The sequence below is a fragment of the Buteo buteo genome, chromosome 8 (genome assembly GCF_964188355.1).
Source record: "Buteo buteo chromosome 8, bButBut1.hap1.1, whole genome shotgun sequence".
Taxonomy (NCBI): Eukaryota; Metazoa; Chordata; class Aves; order Accipitriformes; family Accipitridae; genus Buteo; species Buteo buteo.
Genome location: NC_134178.1, coordinates 17,604,693 through 17,630,049, shown reverse-complemented (window position 1 = coordinate 17,630,049; position 25,357 = coordinate 17,604,693). Strand labels below are relative to the sequence as shown.

Sequence of the window (25,357 nt, the reverse complement as noted above, 5' to 3'; positions counted from 1 at the left end):
TGTGAACAACAGTTCTGCATGTCTCTGATTAATTATATGCAGGACCCTCAGATTGCTGCTGCAGTAAATGCCCCTGGACTTGTTATATCAAGTACTGAATGGTAACAATATTTTTTAACATGCTACAAAAGGTATAAAATTAGTTGTCTGCCTCAGGAAAATGACCCTGAAGAAATTAAGGTTACTGTTAGTCTCAGCTTCTTCTGAAATCCAAATTACTTAGCCTAAGGGGACTGTGACAGGACAAAGATGGAATGAAAAATAGTAGCCATTCTTATAGTGCAATGAAAGTTTGTTTTAGTTTTATACCATAATCTTTAGAGTGTGTTAACTTCAGCCTCTGGTTCTCCTGTTTTCTGAATAACAAAATAATAGACACCTAAAAAATAGCTAGCTGCTTCATATCTAGAAGATTAATATACCCATTCAAAACAGGGTATACTTTCTTTTTTATCATTTATACCTTCTGCACGGTGATTTATATAGCTCACAGTTATCCCTGCAGAGTTATCCCTCATGCTAGAGGTCTCCAAAATACAGGAGCATGCAAAGCGTAAACCTCAGAAACTCTACCCCACAGTGAAAAAAGGTAGTGAATTGTGGGGAGACCACAAACAAATATGGATACTACTCCCATTCCCAAATCCCCTTCTAATAAAAAATACCTTCTTTATGATTTGGGGGATATGCAATTCTGTGTTTCCACCTTTCAGCCTCTCATTCCCTGGATTGAGTGGAGCAGAATGAGGAGAAAAAACCACTCCTCGTGGGGAGGGGAGACAGCTCTCACTGATCCTTTCAGGCAATAAGGAAAACATGCTGTGGGGCTCCAGACAGAATGAGAGCTAGTCCTCCTCAACCAGATTTATGCAGACTGCATTAGTAGGAGAGAAGACTGAAAGCCAGGAAAAACAATAATAGATGAAAGGAACAAAACTTGTGGCTCTGCAAGCCTGATGCAGTGCTAATTCCTAGGGGAAAGTATGTATCATACCCAAGATGAGATTCTTCACATCAATTAGAGATATAAAATCCAAGGTCATTTCAAGAATAACCTTTTAAGTAAACACAATGAAGTAACTGCTGCCACAGAGCTGATTTGAGCTCTAGCTCCAACCTCAGTATATACAAGATACTTCTAGATAATAAAACAGCTGTAAGAGATGTCGTATTTAAACAGGACCTCTGACAGTCACTTCAGGGAGGTCAAAACCCAGAAACACAGCCCCGCTTTGCTCCTGAAAGACCTCCCACTGAGTAATAAAGCATTAGGAAAGCTTCCTTAAAAAAAAAAAAAAGTAACACAGCAGCTTTCTGTTGAAAACACACCATATGATTTGCCTCACACAAGATATCTACCCTTTGCTGCCTTCATAGCCAATGAAGAATTGCTAGTGAAGAAGATAATGATAGGACATCAGCATGATCGGTCAACCAAACCCTGAATTTCTAGAGGATGGATGTGCATACAGGTGATTTATACCTGCTGGCATTCTGGCCCAGTAGTGTTTCACCCCCCCTGCTGAAAGGGGGGGCTACACTACTTCAGGACTGAAGAAAAAATCTGCATGCTATAAATAAAGCATGCAACAGAAATCACTGAGCTGATTTGTCTAGCCAGCCAAACTGCCAGTAATCAACAAGGACACAAATAAATGGGTCAGTGGTATTTCATACTTGACTGCTCTCTACAAGAAGCTGTGGAGCCAAGACCAAAAAAATCTAAGACGCAGCCACAATGTCCCAAATAAAAGCATGTACTCCTTTTTAAAATTTCACATGGATCCCAATTTAAGTAATGAATCCCTGAAAAAGCACAGGGCCAGAAGAAGAAAGGCTTAAGTAAAACATTGTGTTCTAGAAACACCTAAATAGAGAGAAATTGATGGGCAAGATCAAAACACGTGCCTCCCAATCGCTCACTTGGGTGCAGATCCTTGATTTTACTCCCACCTCAGGCTAAGTCATCCCAAATTAGAGCATCGGCATTGTTTAGCTTTAAACACCATCTTAACATCATTCCTCAGAGGCATATTTCATATGGCAACTAGAGGCACTTTCACAAGCTGCCAGAGACACCTGCATATCTGCTGATGAGCTATTGTGTTGCTTCTGTTGGTTAAAGAAGTATTCTTCCCCCTTTGAGGAGGAATGAGGGCGATTCCCTCCTCAACATTTGCTGCGTTTTGAAGGAAAGCAAATGTCAAGAGAGCTCTAGCTTCTGTGCCGCCTGTCACCTGAAAGAGAGAGCTAAGGAGCTGACTACAGCACACCAAAAGTGAAGGGCAGCTGTACCGAGAGAAATCTGAAGGGAAAAGGAAGCCCCGAAGCTGAGGCCAAGTCCTAGGGAGCTATTTAAGAAGGAGGTGCTCTGGCCCACCAGACCGTTCAAATGCTCACTGCAGAACATGGAAAAACAAGCAGCCGTTCCACACCACTGCGATCACCACAAAAACCCAGCCTGGGAAAAGCTTTCAAAGGAGGACATGACTCCAGTTGAAAGTAGCACAAAGGAAGTCGTGTCTACAAAGCAGCAGAGGCGGGAGGTCTGATTTTGCCATGACATGTCCATCAGCCACATCCTATGTCTTCATTTCACATGAGGCACACAGGGTTATTACTGGACAATGTTAAAAGGCAAATGCTAGGCTCTTCAGACACATTTGGCAAACCATGCACTATCTCACCCTCAGCAAGGAAAAGAACCCCTCGAAATGCCTCAAAATAATGATGCAGAGAACTGACAGTGGCAGAGAAACTGCTTGTTGAGACCCTGTGTTATGAAATGTGACTGCTCTGCCCTAAAAATCACTACATTTTGTAAATACAAAAGTCCCAGTTCCCAATTCTTTGCACCCAGGGCAGACACTCACTTCAGCGAAAAGTGGAAAGGGTACAAGGACTCAGCACTCGGCGTTTCAGTGAAAAAGCACAGGCAAGGACAAAACGATGGGGCCCCGTGAAGAGCTGTTAAGTAGGAAATGGGGGCATCTTGTGGCCAGCTATAAAAATGTTCAAGATAAGCTCAATTTTTCAGCACAAAAGCCTAACTGGGAAAAGTTCAATGCAAATTAAAAGGGGAAAATGTACTTCTGAAAATGTTTAATTTTAACTGCCTTTGGGGGTTTATCCCACATCTTACATGAGGTTGCTTTTATCAGTCCCCTCAGAGGTATTTGCAATAAGCTGTTTTAAAGCTTTCTTGTTCACGCTATTCCACTTGCTAGGAATATCACACTCCCCAAAGTCAGACTAGGGGTCCAGCTTCCCCTTTCCCCACTACATGTTTCCATCACCTGAACAATGGCATTTTTGCTAGATCACTTTCAGTAAATATTTTAGGCAAAACCAGAGCAGCATCCAGAAACACTGAAAGGCAGGCTGTACCTCCCTGACCCTTTGCAGGCAGACGTGAGTCAGCTTGGTCCTGAGCCCAAGCAAACTATCTTTCACTGTGGCTCATTTGCTCCAGCTCAGCATTATGCTAACGCACTCAACACTGCTCCTGGGTTAGCTCCAGTTTGCACCCAGACTCATCCCAGAAACCCCTACACTGAGTGATTGCAGCAGACAGACATGTCCTGGGAGAAGGCTGACTTTAACATCGGCAAAGTGTGTTAACAGCCCTGCTCCTACTCCAGCTTTTTATTCCAAATGCCCAGAACAAAACCATTTCATAGTTGTCAAAACAATTATTTTTACTTTTCTGAAACCTTTATTTTGGGGAGAAAACAAAGTATTTTGACATATTCAGACACCATTTACTTTTGACTGAAAATCAAAATTTACCTCAGCTCAGAATAGTTTTGATTATCTAGAAACTACTTCTTTTTGGCCATTCTATTATTTTTTCCTGTATTTTAAATTATTCCAAGAAACTAAAGCAAACGGGTACGTCCAGTATCCTCTTCTGTTTCCAAGTATAGGGGGGCAAGTAAGACTTGACTAAGCAGGCAAGTTAAGAGGAGACATGGTGCAGGAGCTTTCCTGCTATCCCAGTGTGATTTCCAACACTGTTGTCTTACAGAGGTAATGGCTAGCAACTGCCAAGGAGACAGTCCTGCTCTTCTGCAGCTATTTCTCTTATCCCATCACGGGTGGTTGTCCTCAGCTGGTTCAGGAAGCTGAACTAGTGGCAAACAATTCACATTTGCTAGGGATTCTCTGAACAGGGCAGCATGGTGGGCAGGAATGCCCCTTCCACCACAGTGTGCTGTGGGACCAGTTACATACGTTTAGCTGTAATGTCAATCCCTACCTTAGGGTGTTTTGAACTGCTCTTATGAGTTATTTATGTGTCTCATCAAACACACAGTGCTCCTGTGCTCCTGGCTAATCCCAGAGAGGATGATGCTTATCCCCTCTTCCTTCCCTGCCATACGTATATCCTGTGGGCAAATCCAGAGGTAAAGGCACCTCCTGAGCAGCCCAGAAGGGAGCAATTAGTTCTGCGACTTGCTGTAGGCACAGCTAGATGATGTGACATGCATTTGGCAATGACACACGTTTCACAGCCTAACCACGTACACAGCCATCTTTCATTGCTACCGCAGATTATACCTTACAGCTTCCAGAGCTCCCACATATTATCTGCCCAGCACATTCAGACTGTAATTCCTCACTTCCACCATGGAAGTTACACGTAGGGATCAATGGCATTACACCAGCACATTGTAGGCATGAATCTTCCTCCTGGTAATTTCTGCACTGAACCCAATACCTTGGTTGCTCCCAGCAAATGCCAGCGTGCTGTCACTCAAGTCAGATGGGTTTTCCAAGCGACGTGGTGGTGACTGCATTAGCTTCTGCCCTTCCTCTATCTCAGGATAGGTGCGCACAGTAAGACACAGCGAAAGCTGAACAAGGGCATCTTTCAGCAAAGCTGAGTCCAGATCCTCAGCAGCTTTCTTGTTAATCTCCACAATTTCATCGCCAGCTTTCAGGCCTGCAACACAGAAAGGAACAGGTAAGACTTGCACAGTAACATTTCTGTTACCCACAGACATCAAGGACCTCAGATGGGTCTTTATGAAGTGCCAGGCAGTTTTATGTCTAGACATAAACATTTATGACTGCAAATTATATTGAAATTTGATGGACTTTTGCGAGATCTGTTGTCAGGCTGGTACTCCAGTACCATCCTTAGAGCGCAGTACCCAGGAAGTCCCTCACAACGTACCAGCAACAAGATACCCCCTTTTTCTTCACGCCACTCTGCAAGGGAACAGCTGCTGTACAGCAAGCCACCCTACACAACACATTGGTTGTAAATAAATACATACTGAAGGACAGAGTCAGACTTCTGAGGCACGGCACACAGGACGGGGAAAGGATGGAGTAGCTGGGCTGCCTTGATTCTTGCCTTTAACTTTCTATATAAGTAAAGGCTTTTATTTGAAGTGGTCACCTACCCATACACCTAGGAGGAGAAAAAACATTTCCCCCTCAGCTCGGGTGTATGGTGTAGGACTTCAGATAACCTCTTCTCTGGCCCGGTCTGAATCACATCCTAGCACACAGATCTTCAAAAGGCAAATTTTAGCGCTTGGTATGTTAGTCATGTTTTTTTTCCAATCTGATTTCAGGAGTTATTTATAGTACCAGCACCCGAGGGAAAAGGGGATCTGCAGAGAGGAAACAGCTGACTTCCACTCACTTCAGGGGCAACGCAGCGATGCCGACAGATGACGTGCAGCCCTCCGAGGTGCTGCAGGAGACCTGACCTTCCCCTCAGCCAGCCGGGCCCACTCTCCGACTAACAACAGCAAGCTGGGCCAGGGTTTAATCCCAAATAACCTTTAGCGTCAGGCAGGAAGCAGCGCACCAGGGCATGCTGGTGCTGACAGCCCTAATCATCAGAGCTGCTCCTGCCACCACAGCTTTTGTACCCACTTGAGGGTGATGCTGGCAGTCCCCCACAGACATCTCCCCAGGAGCCAGCCCTCTGGGCATGGCCGGTGGGAACACATACTCTGCAATGGCCACCAGCCCACCAGTGGGACTGTTGTGACATCCCTGTCTCCCTCCTGGCATTTACAGGGATGAAAGCTGAAATTTACAGGTCGAAAGAGCTGCTCTGTGGGGATGACCTGCCCTCATGCCATGCAGTCCTCTGGCTGGGCAATCATGCGAAGGACGAGTCTTGCCACCCTTAAAGCCCAGATGAAAGGCCTGACTCCATGAGCCTGAGCTGCGAGCAGAGCTCAGCTGCATCCTCCAGGGAACAGATTACCTACCCGCATTCAAGAAAGAAACATGGAAGGGAGGAGGCTAAAGAGCTTCAGTCTTCTTTAGGAAAATTGAGATCTTTCTAAATGCATGTAATTGTGCCCAGAAACTCTAGTGTGGCGTGCAGTTTCAGAGAGAATAAAATGAACTAGATAGAATAGCTACAAAGTAAATGGACCATAAAATCATGTTTGAAACAAGGACAAAACAAGGCAAGTCAAGCATTTCTCATTATTTCATTTATTTTACTTAGTGATGCCATCTTATAATAGTAGCACATTAATATGCCTGCAACCATAAACATCATATCTGGGGCTTCATCTGCTCTTTGTAATCCTTGTCTTGAATCATTTGGGATAAAGCATCATGTCTATCTCAGTACAATCAAGCACCTCAAATTCCAACAATGGTCTAGCTAACGCAGACCAACAGAAAAAAAAAATCATAACAATTATCAGGAGAAAATAAAATTTAAGTTTTCTAATTGGAGAAAAGATTGAAAATGAAATACTGTATCTCATCTGGTTAAACTTACTATAGGAAGTGCAATCAAATGCAAACATGCATGTAAATAATGGGAGGAAGAGCAAGTTTTCCTCCCTGCTTCTGCTAACTCTTGAGTATCTTGTCACAATATCCTGCCAAATACTGTTCATACAGAAGTGGCTTTTTATATTAATGACGAAGAGCAACATATCATTGAAAGCATGTTTTAGCATTTCAGCCCCACAGGAGGCAGTCTGTGTTCATGCATTCGTTTAAATTGTTCAAACATTAACTAAAAGCAAAATAAGGAAGCCCTGCTAAAACCCCTCCACCGTCATTGTCACATTCTCTTTGCTCCCCACAGGAAACCCACATGGTTTTATTTCCCTGTGGCAGGCTGGCAGAGAGCCACCCCCAGCCCCTGTTCAGGGCTTTTGGCAGAATACATCCTGTCAGCCAGGGAATCGTATGGGGCTGAGGTGGGTAAGGAGAGACAGGCAAGAGAAAGATGACCTTTTCAAGCTTAATAGACATACGCAGCAGCCTCCAGAACCACCTACGTGGTTTCTTAAGTTAGGGTTAGAGGCTACCGCTGAGAGAAACCCCAGGCTCCCAGCAGGCAGAACTGTTCCCCTGCACCCTGCTTCTTCCTTCCCAGTTTCTGTCTGTGCAGTCCTGTCCCTCTACTGCGCCACTTCTGCCACTCAGTTCACTGCAACACAAGCCAACTTGATTTGCTAGCAGGTCAGAAAACCAGCCACGCATTTCTGCCACGGCAGTCTTCTATCAAGACGGTGAGCTGAATCGGCTTAGCAGAGTGCCAGGGTCAGCACAAGGCAAAGGGCTGGCACAGTTTAGGGGAGACCAGCCCCCATTGCTTTTGGCAACAGCTAACTGTTGAATAAGCTCTGCAAGACCATATAACCACTTGCTAAGAAAACTCTGAAGGTGGTTTTGAGGACTCTGCATACACTGATCATAGAATCATAGAATTGTTCAGGTTGGAAAAGACTTTTAAGATCATTGAGTCCAACCGTCAACCCAACACCACCATGCCCACTAAACCATGTCCTGAAGTGCCACGTCTATGCATTTTTTGAACACCTCCAGGGACGGCGACTGGATTATGAAGAGATGAGAGTCTTCTCACTCTTCATGTTCCCCATGTTATACTTTAAAATCTGTTTAGATTTCAGATGCCCATCTCCCTGACCAGCCCATCCTGTAACTGCATGAGCAGCAGTGCCGGCACATTGGAAAGGGCAATGAATAGGAAAAGCAGTAAGGGCATGGCAGTGTCAGTGTTGACCTCAGCCTGGGTAAGCTGCAGTTAAACTGTATCCTGCTCTGCCCTGGGATAAGCCTGGCAGCCTAGTTATCTCTGCCAGTTTCTGGTCCAAGTGCTGTCATGCTTCCTGCAAAGGCTGGAAGCAAAACTAGAGGCAGTCAGCCCAGCCACAGAGAGCACTATGATGACTTCTAGTGTACCTGTTTATCTTGCAGTGACTGACTTGAGAGGGCCCCTGCTCCTCTTTCTAGCTGCAAGGGACATGCTGACCCTGCTACGTATCTAGCAACTCAAAATTAAAAGAGGTTGACTATATAGCATAGCTGATCCCAAGAGCAGAACAGCCATGTATTCAGTACCTCAGGTTCTTCCCAAAAGACCACAGTCTCTTTTGGACTGGGACCCTCGTTTGGTGTGTTCGTAAAGCTCCCATCCCAACAAGCACATGGTCTATACCAGGATTAAACAAACAATAACAAAAGCATGTTACAAAGTCTTTTACCTTTCTTGAAAGCTAGGCCTGTCTCTTTGACGCTATTCACATACAACCGACGAATCCCTTCTTCTTCCACGGAAGACAGAGAGAAACCTAGGGAGATACCCAGTGAGACAGTTAGAAAAAGCCAACCACTTCCAGCATGACCTAACAACTGCACACACTACAGGTAAGGCTGTGCTGTCCCTGCAGTGAGCAGTCAGGAATTTCTCCCTTCTCCTTTCCCCACAAACCCTCACAAACATAAAGGGAAAGTTAAAAAATGAAAGTGGCTTTAACAAAAAACAGAACTGAATTTCTGAGTTTATAAAGAAATCATCTACAGCTTTATCTGAGGATACCAGAGCTGCAAAACATTGGAATGGACTTGCAATTCTCTTGCCACAAAAGGTCACTTCAAGAAGTTTTGCTGTTTGCAGACAAAAGCTGCACGGACCTGTGGTTTGTGACCCAAACCAACAAAAGCCAAGAAACGGAGAGCTATGGCTGACGTGCCATCCTGAACTCAGACAAGGCATAACAGCTCCTGCTAAAGCAGAATGCCAACTTTTGCTTTTTGAAATCCCTGGACTGGACAAGTTTGTAAAAATGTCACTTTCCCTTTTCCCCTTTCTTAGCTGCTCCTGGCACAACCTGTTATTTGCCAAGTCTCAGCTCAGTGCACATTTCCTAGCTGTGTTAGAGACCCACATAACAGCCTTATAATGGAAGTACTGACACAGCCTTAATTTAAACAGTGCAAATGGTACCATTATGTTTGGTTTTGGTGATTTTCTTGCCATTTGTGTTTGACACTGTGCAAGATAACAATGTGTAAAGGAAATACAATGTGGTTAGTTAAATATGGTTTGTTTATTTACTGTTGAGAGTTATCTAAAGCAGAACATTTGCCTTTCTGAAACTTCATTACTCCCTAAATGGGTGTAGGCAACCATTTGCTCTCTTTTTCTGACTAGAAAAACATTTACAAACCTCTGGGGGGAGACACTTGTTTGACATGGAATCAGCCACCAGCCAAGAGGAAGCAGATGTGCTGGGAGCCTATTCTGATTTTAGGACTCCCTTCAAGTTGATTCTTATGGATGAAAAGTTATTTTTTCATCCATCATTTAAAAAAAAAAAAAGAAAGGAGGGGGAAGAATGCAGCCGTCTAGAAGCGAGAAGCATATGGCTCTTCCTGACTTACTGAGCTACTTGGAATCTGTACGCGAGCTCCTCAGCCTGAAGAAAATGACATTTGTGAAGCTCACTCAACACACCAACTTTCGCAGAGAGGAAAAACTCTCGACTAAACAAAAGAGCAGCTGTAAAATATAGTAGTTATTGGTTGTCATCGCCACAAAGCCTACCTGGAAAACCATTAACCAGAAGCACAATGGAGCATGCCCAAGACCACAGTTTGAGTCAGCACAAATTATCAGTTACTAATACCATCACCCTTTTGCAACTGAAATGCTGTTTTGCAGCCAACTATCATACAGTCAAAACAAGGCTAAGCTGCAACTCAATTTCTCACAGTGGCTAACTGTGAAGGGATTAGCATGCCCAAGCAGTCCCAAGCTCCCATTCTCCTCCATGAGAAGACCTCTGCCTCCTCCAATCTGTCAGGGCTAAGTGCATGTGTAGCTGCTTTTTAATTCATCTTTCAGTCAAACCCCGCCCCCCCTAAATCCTGAGCAGTAATTACTGGCAGAATGGGTGTAAGGAGCAATTACTCATGTTGTCATCAGCTTTAAGAAATGAGAGATGGGCAACTAGCAACAGCCTTGAAATGGTCATCTCACAAAGACACCTAACACCTCCATGGACAGGGTATGTGACCATACCCCAACCATAGATAAACTGTTTTATTTCTGCAGTTGTGGTAGTGGTTGGATCTTGTAAACAATCTGAAGTAGCGTGCCTGTCCCACTGCAGTGCCAGTGCCAGTGCTTTCACTGCCATGCAATAAAGCAGAGCAGGGAACTCATCCAGATGAGAAATACCTCAGTCAAGTGTATGTGTGTGTATATATATATGTATGTGTAGTTTGTATATACACATGTATAGTACGAATGTACAGTTTCCATCTTGCTGAATTCTGCAGGTGCTCCACATGAACACGTGTACTAGCATTGCATGAGAGGAAGGGCAGGAGTGGGTGGAAGTGACAGTGATTGCATAAGCTGGCATCACTGCCAAAAAGATTATTATCAAACTGTGCATGGACTCTGAAACACAGGTGTGAAGAGATGGGTGGTGACCCAGACAGACCCTTTTCATCACTGCAAAGTTTTGATGACAGGAGAACAAAAGTCTGCATCTACGAGAGCACATGGCCTCACCAAAACAGCACAATACCTGAACAAATCCGCCTCCAGAAAATTACCTCAGCCCCCTGAGATAGACAGTTGCTAACAAAAATGCCAGTATGTTCCCGGTACACACAGCAGCTGCAAACAATAGGTTCTTACTGCTGGTGTGCCCTGATTCCTGCCCACACAACCTTTGCAAAGAGGCTGGTACCAGTGAAAGAGGCAAGAACATATCCGCCCAAGCATCAGCAACAGCATCACATTGACAAATGTAACACTGGCAAGGTCCATCAGACTGGCCAGACACTCCAGGAGTGCCTCTTACCACAGGCATGCTGGTGGGAGTAGAAACACTACAAAATGTTCCCAGGTGAGCTTTCCCTGAAACACTCTGCTCCGTCCTCTTTACATCACTTGAACTCATGGTATGCTCAGGCATGATGGCGAAGCTGCTCCAAAGGCCTGCTAACACCTGAAGGAGCACCTCTGCCCACTCCCTGGCACCAGGATCTCTTAGCTGGCCCAAAACAGCTTGTAAAGCCAGCAGACAGCTATTAACTTATTTTATTATCTTTCTGCCAGGCTAGTGAGCTGAACTGGCCTGTCTTAATTGCACCCTTAGTGAAAGCATTTCACCTCCCTGCCTTTGATACCATGTCTGTTAAATGGAGATAACAGCACTAAGTCTACATTGTCAGGATTAATGAATAGCTGCTTGTGAAGTTTCTTGAAAATTCAAGGTGATTTACAAGTAGTAGTATTATTATTGCTATAGCTGGAATACTAGCAACCGCAACAGGTGATGTCACTAATGATTTTCATAATCTCATCCATTTTCAAAATGAAGACTTTTCTAGTTCTGCTGGAGGAATCAAGGCACAGGCAATTTGCACGTATGTTTTTAAAATGGGCAAGAAGTATGAGAAGGCTTGAATAAAGCTGCACAGAAAAAACAAGTAATCATCAGAATAAAAAGTCCCTTAGCACCCTAGACATCGGTTGCAGCACTGGCTCCTGACCCTGTTCCCAGCACTTGTTGAAGTGCTTGTGAGCGGCTGAGCTCCAAGTGCTGCCCAGCTGACTGAGAACTAATTTCAAAAGCAGCCCTGCTCACACAAAGACTTTTGCAGGTGCTTAGATGCTTGGAGACTGTGAGGTCACATTATTGATCTAGGTTCTTTTCAAAACAAAACTAGTAGCAAGAACCCTTAAGCAACCCTGTTAAAAAGAACCTATGCTGCAACTTTAAAGCTCTGATCTTCATGTTGCCATAACTTGTGAATGTGCTGTATCTTTCTCTGGATTGTAAAAGTACATATTGTCAATGCTAATCCTGTAAAGAGATTAAAATAACTAAAACCTCAAATGTACCTAACATACAGGATGGGAAAGGATCTCAGGAAGAACCCTAGCCTTCCCCAGCGCCAAGACAGGATCAACACTTCACCTCTGCTCCCACACACACATATTTCAGCACACACTTGTCACTGTATGAACACATAGTACTGTTCCTATGAGACACATACAGACTATAGAAATTCTGCTGCCATTTAGAGTCAAAGTAAGTTTTGCCATTTTCTTTCAATGAGACCAGTCAGCTTTTTTGGGGTGCATTTAGCATTCACTCCATACAGGGTTGGAGCCACTGAACAGACATATCCCATGTCTCACACAGCTGATCTCATTTCATAGGACATGACAGTGCATTTCATGGTCTTTCCCATCTATCGCTTAAAAAAAGAGAAGAAAAAGAAATAAACAGGAAATGCCACAATACCCATAACTCCTGCAGTGCTTTCAGGCACAGCATAATTATTGAACCTAGGGCCGTCGCTGTGCTGGTTAATATTTCTTTCTTAGGCCTTCAATATTCAAACTGCAGTCAGTACCACTACTTTGTAGCAGGGCTCAATATTCAAATGGCCTGCAGCCGTATAGTAAGCAGTCTGGGGATTCAGAATTATTCTAGTCAATAAAACAGAATATTTAGATAAACAGTAAAACGATGCAAATTGGCTTCCTGCAGGGTAGGTTGCACAAATAACTTTAAAATACACTACAGAACTGTAATTGCCAGACCAAAGGGCAAACTCACCAGGCTGGAGGTCTGTAACTTGAAATACTTGAAAGCTAAGAAATATGACCACCCCCACGTGAAGATTAGGGATTTTGCTGAAATTACACAGGGAGGACTTCCCCTGCTTTATGTTTTATGCACAGATCTGTATATGTCAGATTCTGGCTCCAGAAGTCCATGGGGCATCCTCGAGGGCTGGGCGTGCACTGAGGCCAGGCTCCCCCAGCCTGAGGAACGTCAAGGCGAGACAGGCACCCACTTTGCGTGCCCCCAGCAGGTGGGGAAAGGGGCCAAGCAGCCTCTCCTGGGACAGCTGCCCGGCCGCAGACCTCAAGATGCCTCCCACCCACAGCAATGCTCCTGGCTGCATCCCTACCATCATGCTCGGTGGAAGGAGTGAGGAGGTGGAAAGCCTTCCAGCCTGCTAGCAGCGGCAAGCCACAGCCGCAGCCCTCCCCCAAGCCCCCAGTGAACGCTGCGATGCAGGCGTTCATCTAAGATGTGACAACTGGCAAAGGATGCTGTTTTCCACCGGCGCTCAGTTGCACAGCCTCTGTAGGTGGTGTTTTGAGAAACTACAAGAACAAGAAAACATTTGTCCTTTCTGCCACTGTAGCTCTCATCAAAGAGCCGCATGTCCTACAGCTTGAGCACCAGGAAAAAGAGTGTTCAGTGCACTACAAATAAAACTGTCCTGCTTTGGGGCAGGGAAGTGAGCTTTCTGTGGATGGAACAGGAATCAGATGTGTTTTTCTTATTGTGTTCACCAGGCCTTTCAGGTACATCAATGAATAGCAAGCAAGAACCTGCTCACACTAGAATTGACTTAATAGAAAAATAAAAACAAATCCAGGAGAAACTCACCATAAATGTCAGAGGATGCATCAGACTTCTCTATTTGAATGTGCTGTGTAATTTTCTGACAGATTTCTATTTCTTTGTACAGCTGAATAGAAAAAAAAACACAAAAATATGTTACTGTGGGAAGACACATCAATTGTAATAATTTTGAAAAGGTTTTTTTTTTTTAATTACAGGTGGAAGAAATAGATTGTGGTCATTATCTATCAGTTTTTTTCCACATGTGTGAGATGTATTAGTAGTGTCACTAAGCTTTACTGTCAGAACACAGTTAAAGAGGAAGAAGCAGTGTTTTACTACCACCATCATAAAAGCAAGGGTACATCTATTTCACTCAGTCAATACCATTTTGAGTGCACAAGAAACAGAGCTTCTATTCCTGTTTTCATATTTTATGGGTAGTCATCATTTAATGTTTTTATATTATTTGGTTAAGACATTGCAGGAATTCAATTATTTGATAGCATTAAAATCACAAAGAGGGATTTTTGTTTCTTAAATACATTTCTTAATTGTTAGAAGACTATCAGATTTGATATGCAGCTCTTTCTTAGCATGAAATTTCACCTTTAACACATTTATGTTTATTTGTAGCAAGGAAAGCCCCCAAGTCTTTGAAATGGTCATTAACATCCTTCCTGGGACACCAGCACAAATTCACACCTAGGTAATAACCCAGAAGCCTAGGCACACAGGTGCAATCCACTCTGCCTTTCAGGAGCCAAGCAACCCCTCAGCAGGGCTACACACCTCCACCATGGCTCACACATTTTGCGCTTTTAAATCACTTACTATCTCCTGTCTTGTGTGGCTCGCTATTGTACCTGGGTCCTGCCCCGAGCTCTGAACAAGGGAGCTTGTACTGGGGCCTGTTACCCCGCCCAAGGCAGGGAAATCCTGCTTTTCCAGACAAAGTCAGATATTTAGAGGCTCTGAGCTGACATCTTTGGGAGTCAGCCCTGACTTATTCCTTGTTAGACAGCCTTTACAGACCAGAAACCTCTGGCTCAGCACAGGTTTGAAGCTGGTTTTTCCATAGCATAGGCTAGCACTTAAGTAACAAACCATCCTTCCGTCTTTGGAAAAAATCATACCCGCAGGTGAGTGAGAGCCCACAGGTAAATATTAATTTTGTTTACATGCTGGTATGAGTGTGTAAAAAAGCAATTCACAATAATTAACATTTTGAAACTAAGTGACATCAGTGTTTGGACTCAAGTATTTAAATAATTTCTTTAAAAAAGAATAACTCATTAGTAAAGGGTTTCCTTAAAAATATAATTTTATCTCCCGCTTATATCAGCACTTACACATCTGTTTAACTGCAAATATTAGGTATTACAGAACAGTTATACACCCATTTAAATGGTTGTATATAGTAAAATAAAATCTAAAATTAAATGAGGATGCCATGTTAGCAATATTTTTTAAATGCAGTTTTCAAATATAGGAATGTGTTGTTCAGAACCTGAAAAAGACCAAATGACATTTACAAAAATCTCAACTAGGTTGCAGCAAGGGTTTTAAAAAAGAGGAGAAGGAAAAAAAGGAGCAAAAATAGCACTATTTTCAGAACAAAGTTTGTGTCTGATCCCGGCAGTCATCTGAACTGAGCGTGCAGGACCAGAACCAAGGAGGATGGCCAACAAGCTCTCGCAGGGATACAGGAGCCACTTGCTGCCTTGTATCCCAAAGCGCTGTTTTCAGGCAAGACCCTCTATTGAACGGGAGGCAAATAACTGGGATGCACAGACTGCAGCTGAGCTGCCCAGACCAGAGAGCCAGTCCGACAGCAGCCCTGAGGTACTGCTTGCCTTTCTGGGCCTCGTGGACCCGCCGACCCAACACTAAAGGCAGGCAGCATATTTGGGCTATGGTGGCTCTCGCCATAAAGCTGCCGGCCTCGCCGGCACCATGCACTCGTGGGGGAAACCCCCTCCGACCTGGCGTCTGCACTGGGAGGTTTGATAGCAATACCAGGAGCATCCCGGGGGAGTTGTTAGGCACTGGGCAGTGCCTGGGGACGGGATTTCTTCCTGACAGCAACAGCATTGCCCCTTCGAGGTGCTCCAATCCCTCATAGTGTTTCTCATAGCAGCTGTGGGATGATAATATTTTGGGGTTTTTTTCCCCTCAAGATTTTCTCTTCCTTGCCCTTTTTTCCTCCACCACTTTTGGTCTTGTCCCAGCACCCTTTCCCAGGGCTACCTTTTCCAGCAGCCCCAATGCCTTCACCCCAGCCTCATCCTACCTGCAAGATTTTTGTGGAGGCCTCTGGTCCCCTGCTTCCATCTAAAAGTGCCATGCTATCCAAAGTAAAAAGCCTGGCACATCAAGCTTCAGCCAAAACACTCCAACACTTAGTTTACAATAAAAGATCCTTAAAGTATAACTGCCTGGTATAGCACCTAATGTTAAATACTCTCCCCTGAGCCCTTAATAACATTTTTAACACATAATAAACTGAGCTCATGAATTTTTGAAAGACTAGATCAGTGTACAAAGCATCACCACTAATGTTTTGGAGAAGAATGGAATATGGATATTTAATCTCTATTTCTTATGTAAATATGTCTGATACGTTCTGCAAGAGAAAGGAGTATCATCCTAAGAAATTACTTTTCTGCATTAATGTATGTCTGTAAAAGCATTTTAGTAGATGGAAGATAGTGCTAGCAAGGTGACATCAATATTAGACAATATTACAAACAGCTATTCAGGAGAGTACAAAAATAGAGGCATTAGTTTTATCATATTGCACCAGAATCATTTAATTAAACACTTAGATAACTCAAATTTTCTCATGAAACAAGCACACACACACACAAGCAAACACACAAATGTGTGTTGTTTTAATGTTACTACATTAGATATAACCCTGCGGCACCTATCTATATTATAAACTTTCAACATGTACACAGTCCCACTGACTGTAGAGGTTTGGTTTAATTTCATTTTTTGAGAATAAACAATAACTGATGACTATGTCAATCCTACATCCTCTCAACATAAGACATGTCACCAAAGTCCTTCCAGGCAATGAAAGCTAAAATCTGTCTTCTCTGAGTTTTAAATTTCCCAACTATATTTCACTTCCCAGTCTGAGTAGTCCACTGGTACTTTCTCACTCTTTTTTTTTTTTTTTGTTGACAGTGTTAATGGCAAATCCTAGAACTTCTTTACTAAATGAACAAAAGCATCCATAGCTGGCAAAGTTTTACTTTTTATAAATAAAACAGCCACCAGTGAAAAGGACTTTAAAAAGCTTTACAGTGTGCATGTGTAAAATCACAGAGTTAAAAAGCATGACACTAATTCTGTCTGGTCTTTTTTTTAATCTCTTATTTCAAAATGCCTTTGAAGTCTGCTTTTGAGATGAATGATATGAAAACATCCAACTGAAGCAATTAGGAAAGTATATTCTCACACATAACTCCAGAGCTTTTTAACCTCAATGTTTACCTTCCCATTTAGGAAAACAAAATCAACAAACAACAAAAAAAAGACACCAACTCCTTGTGCATTTCTCCCTCTTTAAAATTCAGGCAAAGTGATCTGAACAAGAAATACTGAGGCCTCAACACCATGTCTTTAAAACCACCATGGACAACATGAACAACAGAAAAAGGCAACCTTGAGAGAATGTATGTTACAAGACTTTCACACATTACCTGTGGCTGTTCCTCCTCTCTCTCTTCCACACAGAAACATGCATGCACAAACATAAGCTAACAAGATGAAATGTTTGGAGAGATTACTTTACTGTAGGCCAATTTGCTATGGTCTGCAAAGCACTATAATTGCAAGTTAAAAAGCAGAACTCTGTATATTACAAACGTCAGATAAACACTAATTAATAGTGTCCTACCAAGTGTCATTTAATTTTGCTCAGTAGGTAACATTACCAGTTCATAGATATCCTCTTCTGGCTTTGGTACATAAAATTGGATCTGGTTTTCTATCAGGAATTTCAGACGCACGTAGTGAGCTGAGTGATCCAGTTGGTGTGTCTGCAAGAAATGAAGAAAAGGCTTTAGAAGAGAAAAGCAGTGGCTCACATCATCTATACTTTAGAGAAAGGCCTGACACTTGTAGGAAGAAAAATGCCCTAGCACCGTCTTTCACAAGAGGCCCATGATCTCCTAACCTGAACAAGAACCTGAACCTCCTCCTCTTCCCAAGGAATAAGCGTTCATTTAACCACTGACCAGGATGTCAAGGGCAGTGCTAGTACTCTAAGCAGCCTCTTTGGTTCTGCTTATCTGGCAGTTCTGCTCCCTCCCATGCTATTGCAGAAATAAGCAAACACTATTACAGCAGAAGACTCAGAGCATACCTTTGTATACAAAGGGCATTTAAAATTGCAGGGAGGAAAATAAATGTTCTGCTAACAGAGAAAAATATAACAGGAAAGTTTTTTCTATTTGTTTTGGGGTTCTTAGCATCTTCATAATTTAGAGAGTAAGTATGATGCAGTAAATTTCAAGCAAGGTCAATATAAAAATAAAAAAAAAAGTATGTCCTCTATATTCAAAACAGCTCAGGATACACTGCCTTTTTAAGGCTAAAAGAAGCCAAGAGATGCATACTGGATTACATCCCAGTGGAAACAGGTCACACCATTTTAATGAATTAGTTGTAATTAGCTGAGGATACAGCATTTGGTCTGGGAGATGTTAACGACCTTTTCTCAGCACGATTAATAAGCTTGATTTAAGCAGAGGTTAATGCAGTGTGTAATCAAAACACATTAGAATTATGATAAACACAAAGGATGTCATTCAGAAGTTACTTTCAAAGTTCGTAAACTGTTGACTAAAGCTAATGAAAAGCCCCAAAGTGATTCACAAATACAGGAGGTAAATTCTCCTCACTGTCACTTTTGAAATCCTATTATTATATGCTTTTATATATTGGCCTTTTCATTTTATATGAGCAAATTACTGAAGTTTCCTAGGTTGTACTAAAAACAATGGCTCATCTGAAAATTCATGCAAGAACGTCATTATTGCCTATTTATTATGCTTTTTAAAGCCTCGCTTATCCAGTTCAGTTCAAGCCAAGACAATGATACACCAGGACTCAGCTGACTGATCACACAGCACAGATGATGAGTAATGTACACCGAGTGACCTGTGGAAAAGATCACACGTTGACCTAGCAAACCCTTCAGCAAACACTCAGAGAACAGTGAACGTTTTTGAGTCTAGATTACCCCATGAATAAAAAAGAGCTACCAATAAGAAGGAAAAAAAAAAGATCTATTGCTGCACTCTATGTAGTGCTACATTCAAATACGTCCAATTCAAAGATCAAATTATCCTTATATGAAATTGAGTATCTGAAATGGAATAACCTCTGTAATCTGGACAAACACCTAGTTAATTAAATAAAGAATTTGAAATCTATCAAGGGCCAAAATAAAAAGAGCTGAATGTAGGAGATCCTTGCCCTCTCCCCTTTTTTTTCTTTTTTGATAAGCATTTTGCACACTTTGCTCATTGTTTACTGACCTTTTCCACTAGTTTTCTCTCTTACGTGCACACACGGACAAACACCCCAGAAATTAAAGGGAAGAAGAATTAGCTTTAATGGTTCAGAAATGATAAAGAGGAGTCCTAGATTAGTTTCTGGTCAGATTAGTTTACTGCCCCTAGACACAAACTGTAGAGCGCCTTGCACACCCATTAAACAAAAACTTACAGAGGAGACATAAACCTGCAGACTGCACACCCCACGTCCAGAGGGAGAAGTCTGTGATAAGTTTCTCCGAAGGCCCATTAAATGCTTGATCCGTTTACAGCAAAGCCAGTGGGGAAAAAATTCTACGTGGCAAAACCACACGAGCAGAAAAAGGAGCCAGGCAACCCGGCAGCCTCCTCCTGCCACCACGGTGTACCTCCTCCCGGTCTCCTGTGCCGAAGCTCCCACACACACGCTGCATTTCATGCAGCGCCAGGCCATGCTAGTCAGGCTGGCCTATGCTGACAAGCTACACGTCATCGACTAAAGCCCAGGGTTGAGAGAGCCCCTGTCCGCAGCCGGGTATTCGTGTCGCTTCCAAGGGCGACTCCGAACGCCCTCCCCCTGTGGCGGACACCCGAAGGGATGCTCTCCAGCCTGCCCCAGGCCACCAGAACTCACAGCCTGTTGTAGAGGGATGCGCGTTTATCCAGTCTGGGGCCTGAAGCCGTGGGGCGCAGGCCGGGAGCTGCCTTAGCTGCACTGGCTGGGCAGGCAGCCCATGCTCAGCCACCCCGGGCTCCCCGCAGGGCTGAGGGCACCCCACCACCACCACCACCACCACCCCAGCCCGCTGGGGCTGCGCCCTGGCTGACAGCATCTTAAAAGAGCAACCCTCCCCGCTCCCTGACAGCATCTTAAAAGAGCAAACCCCCCCCGCCGCAGGCGACGGCTTGACCTACCATCCCGGTGGTCAACGACAGGGCTTCTGCCTGCTTTGATATGGGCACTGCATCGGGCGTGGAGGTGACTGCCCACGCCTCCAAATTTCACGCCTGTCTTTGCAGGGAGATTTGCTTACGAGAAAATCCTGCGTGCTGGCCATTTTAGAGAGCAGGAGGGAGCCAAACGCAGGATGACCAATGCTGCGCTGAAGCCCTGAACTGTGCCTGAGCACAGCATCATCTAAAGAGGTCACTGGATAAAACTCATATATTCTGAGCCACTCATTTCTTCCATCAGCCGGGGTGGGTGCCATTCATCCACGACATTGCAATCCCATCAAAGTCAGGCAATGAGAGTCATCTCCATTAAAGCTGTGATGGTGCAGCACATAAGCCACCCCATTTAGTTAATTAACATTTGTATAGCTGCAGCAAGGCTTTGTCTACCTCAAAATTTCACATTAGTTAAACTGTTTCAAATAGGGGCATGCTCCTCTACTGAAGTGAAAGGAAAAGGTCCTCTTAAAGTGGACATAGCCAGCCTGCCCTAAAAGCCATACCATTAACCCACTTTTTTTGTTGCTGGTCTAGCTGCATCCATATGCAGGAAGGTGGGAACAGAAACAGGGCAGCTTTAATGATATTAATATCCTTTCGAGACCACCCAAAACACCTTTTAGCAGTCCAAATAAGCTTCTTGGTTTATTTATTCTCTCCTAATAACTCTGGCTATGTCTGGACTAAATTAAGCAGCTAACCCAATTTAAAGCACAACCCAACAGCTTAACCAACATGCTCTTGAAGAAGAATTTACAGCCTGGGGTGTGATCCGATTCAACAGGCTACGTGTGGTGTAGCGGGTTGGCACACAACCCGAACTATTCATCCGTTTCGGCTCCTTTCTAGTTAAAGCAAGGGACAGGCATATTCTTTCAGCTTGGTGGGGGAAGACCTTCATTAGCACTGAAATGACAGCATCACGGAAACACGCTAGCCATCCCACTGTATTACTCTGGCTTCACACTTCTGTGGCCGAAGCTTTTTCAGTAGGAAAACACCAGCTCAAAATCAAAGTAAGCCCGTAGAGCATCAGGCTTAAGTAACTTCTCAGAGACGTTGAGCACAGACCCAGGGACCTAGGGGAAATCTGCTTCTTGGACCTCACACAGGTCTATCTGAAAAATGCAAATCATGAGAAAACAGAACCTTTTTCACTTCTCGCTTTTTATCCAGTTCAGTCAAAAGACTAAATGCCATGTAGTTTTCTATGCTTGATTTTTGGTGTTACTCTCTCCATACTGGCTATGTCTAAATCCATATACAGCATGTGTGTTTCTACTCAATTTTAAGACATACCATTATGCAAATGTCAGTAATACGTATACACACATTCACACTGATCAGTGTTATCCAACAGGAAACAAGTTAATGCACACGCACTGACTTTCCTGCCTTCCAAGTGCTGTTATTAGTTAAATCTTAGGAGAAATCTTCAAGAAACCACTTTAAAATATGCTTTAAACTCTCCTCCCACCAATCTTGAATCATAAAAGCGTCACAAAGCAGCCTCCAAAACCTAACTAAACAAAGCAGCAATGTTAGTATAAGAACACATTTTCTACAATGACTTGAGTGCACTTAATGTTCTCCAACAGAATAATCAAGCTCAGTTTAATAGCACAGATAGATTTAACCACATCTACAAACATGAAGAGGTTTATATGAAATGTAGATCTTGAAATGTTTACTATACCAGAACTTGACTGGTTCTCAGATGGCAGATGGCAAACTGATGTGAAATGATGTGGATCAGATATTAAAGGGGAAAAAATGAGCTGAATGCAAGAGACAGAAGAAAGAGATTGATTATTAAATGCTACAGAAAGGAAGACATCCATCAGTGTTTTCCAGACTGAAAACTGTTACAGAAAAGAAAGAAACAGATAATAGCTCCTCAAAAAACAAACACTCACCCACCTCCCCTTCTCCTTATACACCACCACCCACCACAATCAAACACATAGTGAGAGACCAGATTCTCAGCAGGTACCTACTGAAACCAGTGGAGCTATACCAATTTACTCCACCTAAGGATTTGGCCCACTGAGTTAATCACTCTTATCCAAAGGAAAATATAAATCCTAAAAATAAATCATTACTAATAATGTGTCATCCAGCTTCCCTGTTATGTCTCTCTCCAAAAATGTCATCTTTTCCTGAATACAATGAAGAGCTTTCATAAGCTGCAGCACTCTTTAATAGTGCACCTGGCAGAGAGATGAGCACACTGTATAATTATTGCAAACAAATGCCTTTCTCTTACCTTCCCTCTCTGGAAGCACATGCAACATGTTCTAAAAGTCCCCAAAGTTAAGCTTTTAATAGTAATAAATGTTTTATTTTATTTTACTGTTGTTGTTGTACAAAAGAGGTCTCACTTTCCAGAACAGCACGTGACATGAGTTGGGTCTAGCTTGCAGTCAGCCCCTTAGCAGAAAACATACATTATGTAGCTGCCAGAACTGAAAGCTTGTATTTAATTTGTCAAAGCCTTCAACTTCTCTGCTGAGATGTAACTCTTTTTAATGGCCAAATGTCTCTGATACTTCATCTTGAAAAGAAATCCAGGTGGTTTTTCCTCCAGCCCCCGCCCCCCCAAATGTAGATGAAAGCTTTCCTCGCTCTTCTCTCCTGCCACCTACACGAGTCGAGCCTGACTCCGCAATGCAGACAACAAACACAGGCACCTTCTCCTACTCCTGGTGCTGCTGTTTTCTCCGTGCCCTCCTCCCCCACGCCAGCCGGAGGGGAGGAAGCAGCAGGGGGAAGGAAGGAGGAACGGTACCTGGAAACAGGACAACCTGGCACCTGGGAAAGGGTGAGATCACCCCACTTGCCTGGCAGAGGAGGGACCGAGCCATGGGAGGGCTTGGCAGAGGTGGGGGAACCAGGCTGGTCGGGTGAGGACAGGGCGACTGCACTACCATGCTGTGGGGTGTCCAGCGAAAGGAAGCGGGCTGGGGGCCGGGATGGTGGGGGGCAGATGCGGGGAGGAGAAGGGTCCCGCACACAGCTTGGTCTCCGGTGGAGGGGGAGTGGGTGGGTGGGTACATGAGAGGTGGCAGCAGAGGCAGAGTCAGGGTGTGAAGGCACTTCTGAGGCTCATGCACAGTGGCCAGAGTGGAAAAGGCAAAAACTAGTCTGCCTTCCTCTCCCTATATCCATGCCAAGTTTAGCTCCAGCGCTAGGAATTTTATTTGTGTGGTGCTAGCGTGAAAATTTCAGTGTAATTCATGTTTTTCATCTAACATACAACTGATCCCCCAGCACACCGCAGTCTGAGCACTGGCATACAAGAAAGTCGCTATGAGGTTCAACTGAAAGGGCTCAGGGTTGTAGACACTTCACCCCGCTCCAGGGCACACTCACAGCCTTTACCTTGCAAATCATTTCCAGCACATCTCGTGTGGTGTCCCCAGGACGGATGACTGTCAGAGCAGGCTGGTTGTTCGGCAGGCAGAACCAAGACGGCGTAAAATACTCGTGAACCCAAATATCACAGTCGGGATTGTGCTGATGGACACTGCTCAGTGCCACTTCTTTTTCTCTCTAAATAGACAAAACCCATTATGACTCTACCAGCCAAATATGATCTCCTTCTTCATCAATAACAAGTGTAAGGAACATTATATGCTGTATCAAAAAGCCCTCTTATAGAGAAGACATTTTATTCATAAGCCTAGATTGAAGGCTTGTCTGGACAGGAAACTGCAGTTTTACCTGAGCAGTATAAAGTGTGCCTTCCCACGCCACCCACACAGCTACACTGGTGCAACGCGCCTTTCCTGGGATTTCACCCTATGGCTATTGGGAATGCTAGGAATACAACAAAAAATAATAGTGATAAAAAAGAGATTTAAAATCAAAACTTAAACGCACTGTGTTTCTGGGTAAACCAATCCAAGGCCAACAAAAATGTTGTAGATGCTGCAGTTCCTATACCCAGAAATGGCAAAATAGCAAGTCTTAGCATTTATTTTGAATTTACTGTCTTTTATACATCCAAGTTGTGCTCCAAGCTATAAATCCCCAGGAAGTGGGAGCTGTAGAATCTCTATTTGCTGCACGTGGGCTCATGCAGCTAAACCCGTATTCACTACATGAAGAATGTGCCTGTCTTAATGCTGTTTTATAGCTGACTTTCTCTGGGGAAAGAGAAAGCAGTTGTAACTGTGCCTGCAAACGCTGAAGTTCACAGAAGCGCATGAGAATAAAACAGAGAAAGCCCTGCACTTCATAGTTGTGCCAACCCTAAATTATGAAAACCCCATATGGCAGCCACAAGGAGCCATTTTCCAGAACCAGCGGCATCCAGGTCCTCCTCTGAGCAAGGATTTCCCTGGTGTGCAGTGCTAACACCCCTCTGGGTCTGGCACCTCCAGCTGCGCTTAGGATGCCACACACAGTGAGCCCTTGTGACCGTGGGCAACCAGCTCAAACCCTCCCAGAGCGGCTACAAGCCCTACAGTGTGCACAGAGGGTCCTCTCCTTTCCTGGGGGCTCTGCGTCCCCTCTCGTGTCCCAGAGTCAATGCTGCATTTAGGCTGAATGCAAATGGTGGGGAAGGAGGCAGCTGGAGAGCTGGTGTTTTACCTTGCCATCCGGGACTGTATCATCAAAGATTCCTTCGAGAGATTTCTTTACTGAATCAACTCCTTCACCAAACACCTGGGGAACAACAGAGCAACTCTGCTTTAAAAGATGAAGGTGCCTCCGCGCTGTCTGCAGCACATGCTAAGGGGAGAACAGCATATCTAACATCTAGCATGGAAATCAAACTGAAAAATAAAAACATTCATCTCAAAACACAGAAAAGGAAAATAGCAGCTTGTTAAAAGGGAAGGGGGGGTGAAGGACAAACTGGTGATGGGGCACCATGCTGAAAGATTAGAGGCTTAGTGGTCTGCCACCGACTTTCTTGGTGGAGCTGGACAAATTTTATCTCCTTTTGTGCTCAGTTTCCTTACCTGTAAAGTGGGGGAAATGAACACTTCTCCACCTCTTCTAAGGCTGAGAAATCAGAAGCAGCACTCCGCTTCTGGCTGTTTTTGCACTAAACCAGCTTCCAAAAAGTACTTAGCAAACATTCAAGTACCACAAGTCAGTGTAACCCTTCTCTAATGAAATAAGAGCTGGTAACCCAGCACAAGCCAGAAAGCC

The 25,357-nt window shown here is 43.9% G+C and overlaps 1 protein-coding gene across 9 annotated transcripts in view; it reads right to left on the bottom strand.

The window, feature by feature from the left end:
* TIAM1 (TIAM Rac1 associated GEF 1) overlaps window positions 1–25,357 on the bottom strand; it is a 194,290-nt gene that overhangs the window by 30,869 nt on the left and 138,064 nt on the right. For all 9 annotated transcript variants that reach the window (XR_012651288.1, XM_075033838.1, XM_075033837.1 and 6 more), the window contains 6 exons: window positions 24,791–24,865; window positions 23,576–23,746; window positions 17,636–17,740; window positions 13,734–13,815; window positions 8,505–8,591; window positions 4,721–4,945 (listed from right to left, as the gene is read on the bottom strand). Coding sequence is in view for 8 of the 9 variants with exons in the window: in XM_075033838.1 (XP_074889939.1) it covers window positions 4,721–4,945; window positions 8,505–8,591; window positions 13,734–13,815; window positions 17,636–17,740; window positions 23,576–23,746; window positions 24,791–24,865 (745 nt within the window). In the remaining variant the exon portion in view is untranslated. The remainder of the gene's footprint in view (window positions 1–4,720; window positions 4,946–8,504; window positions 8,592–13,733; window positions 13,816–17,635; window positions 17,741–23,575; window positions 23,747–24,790; window positions 24,866–25,357) is intronic.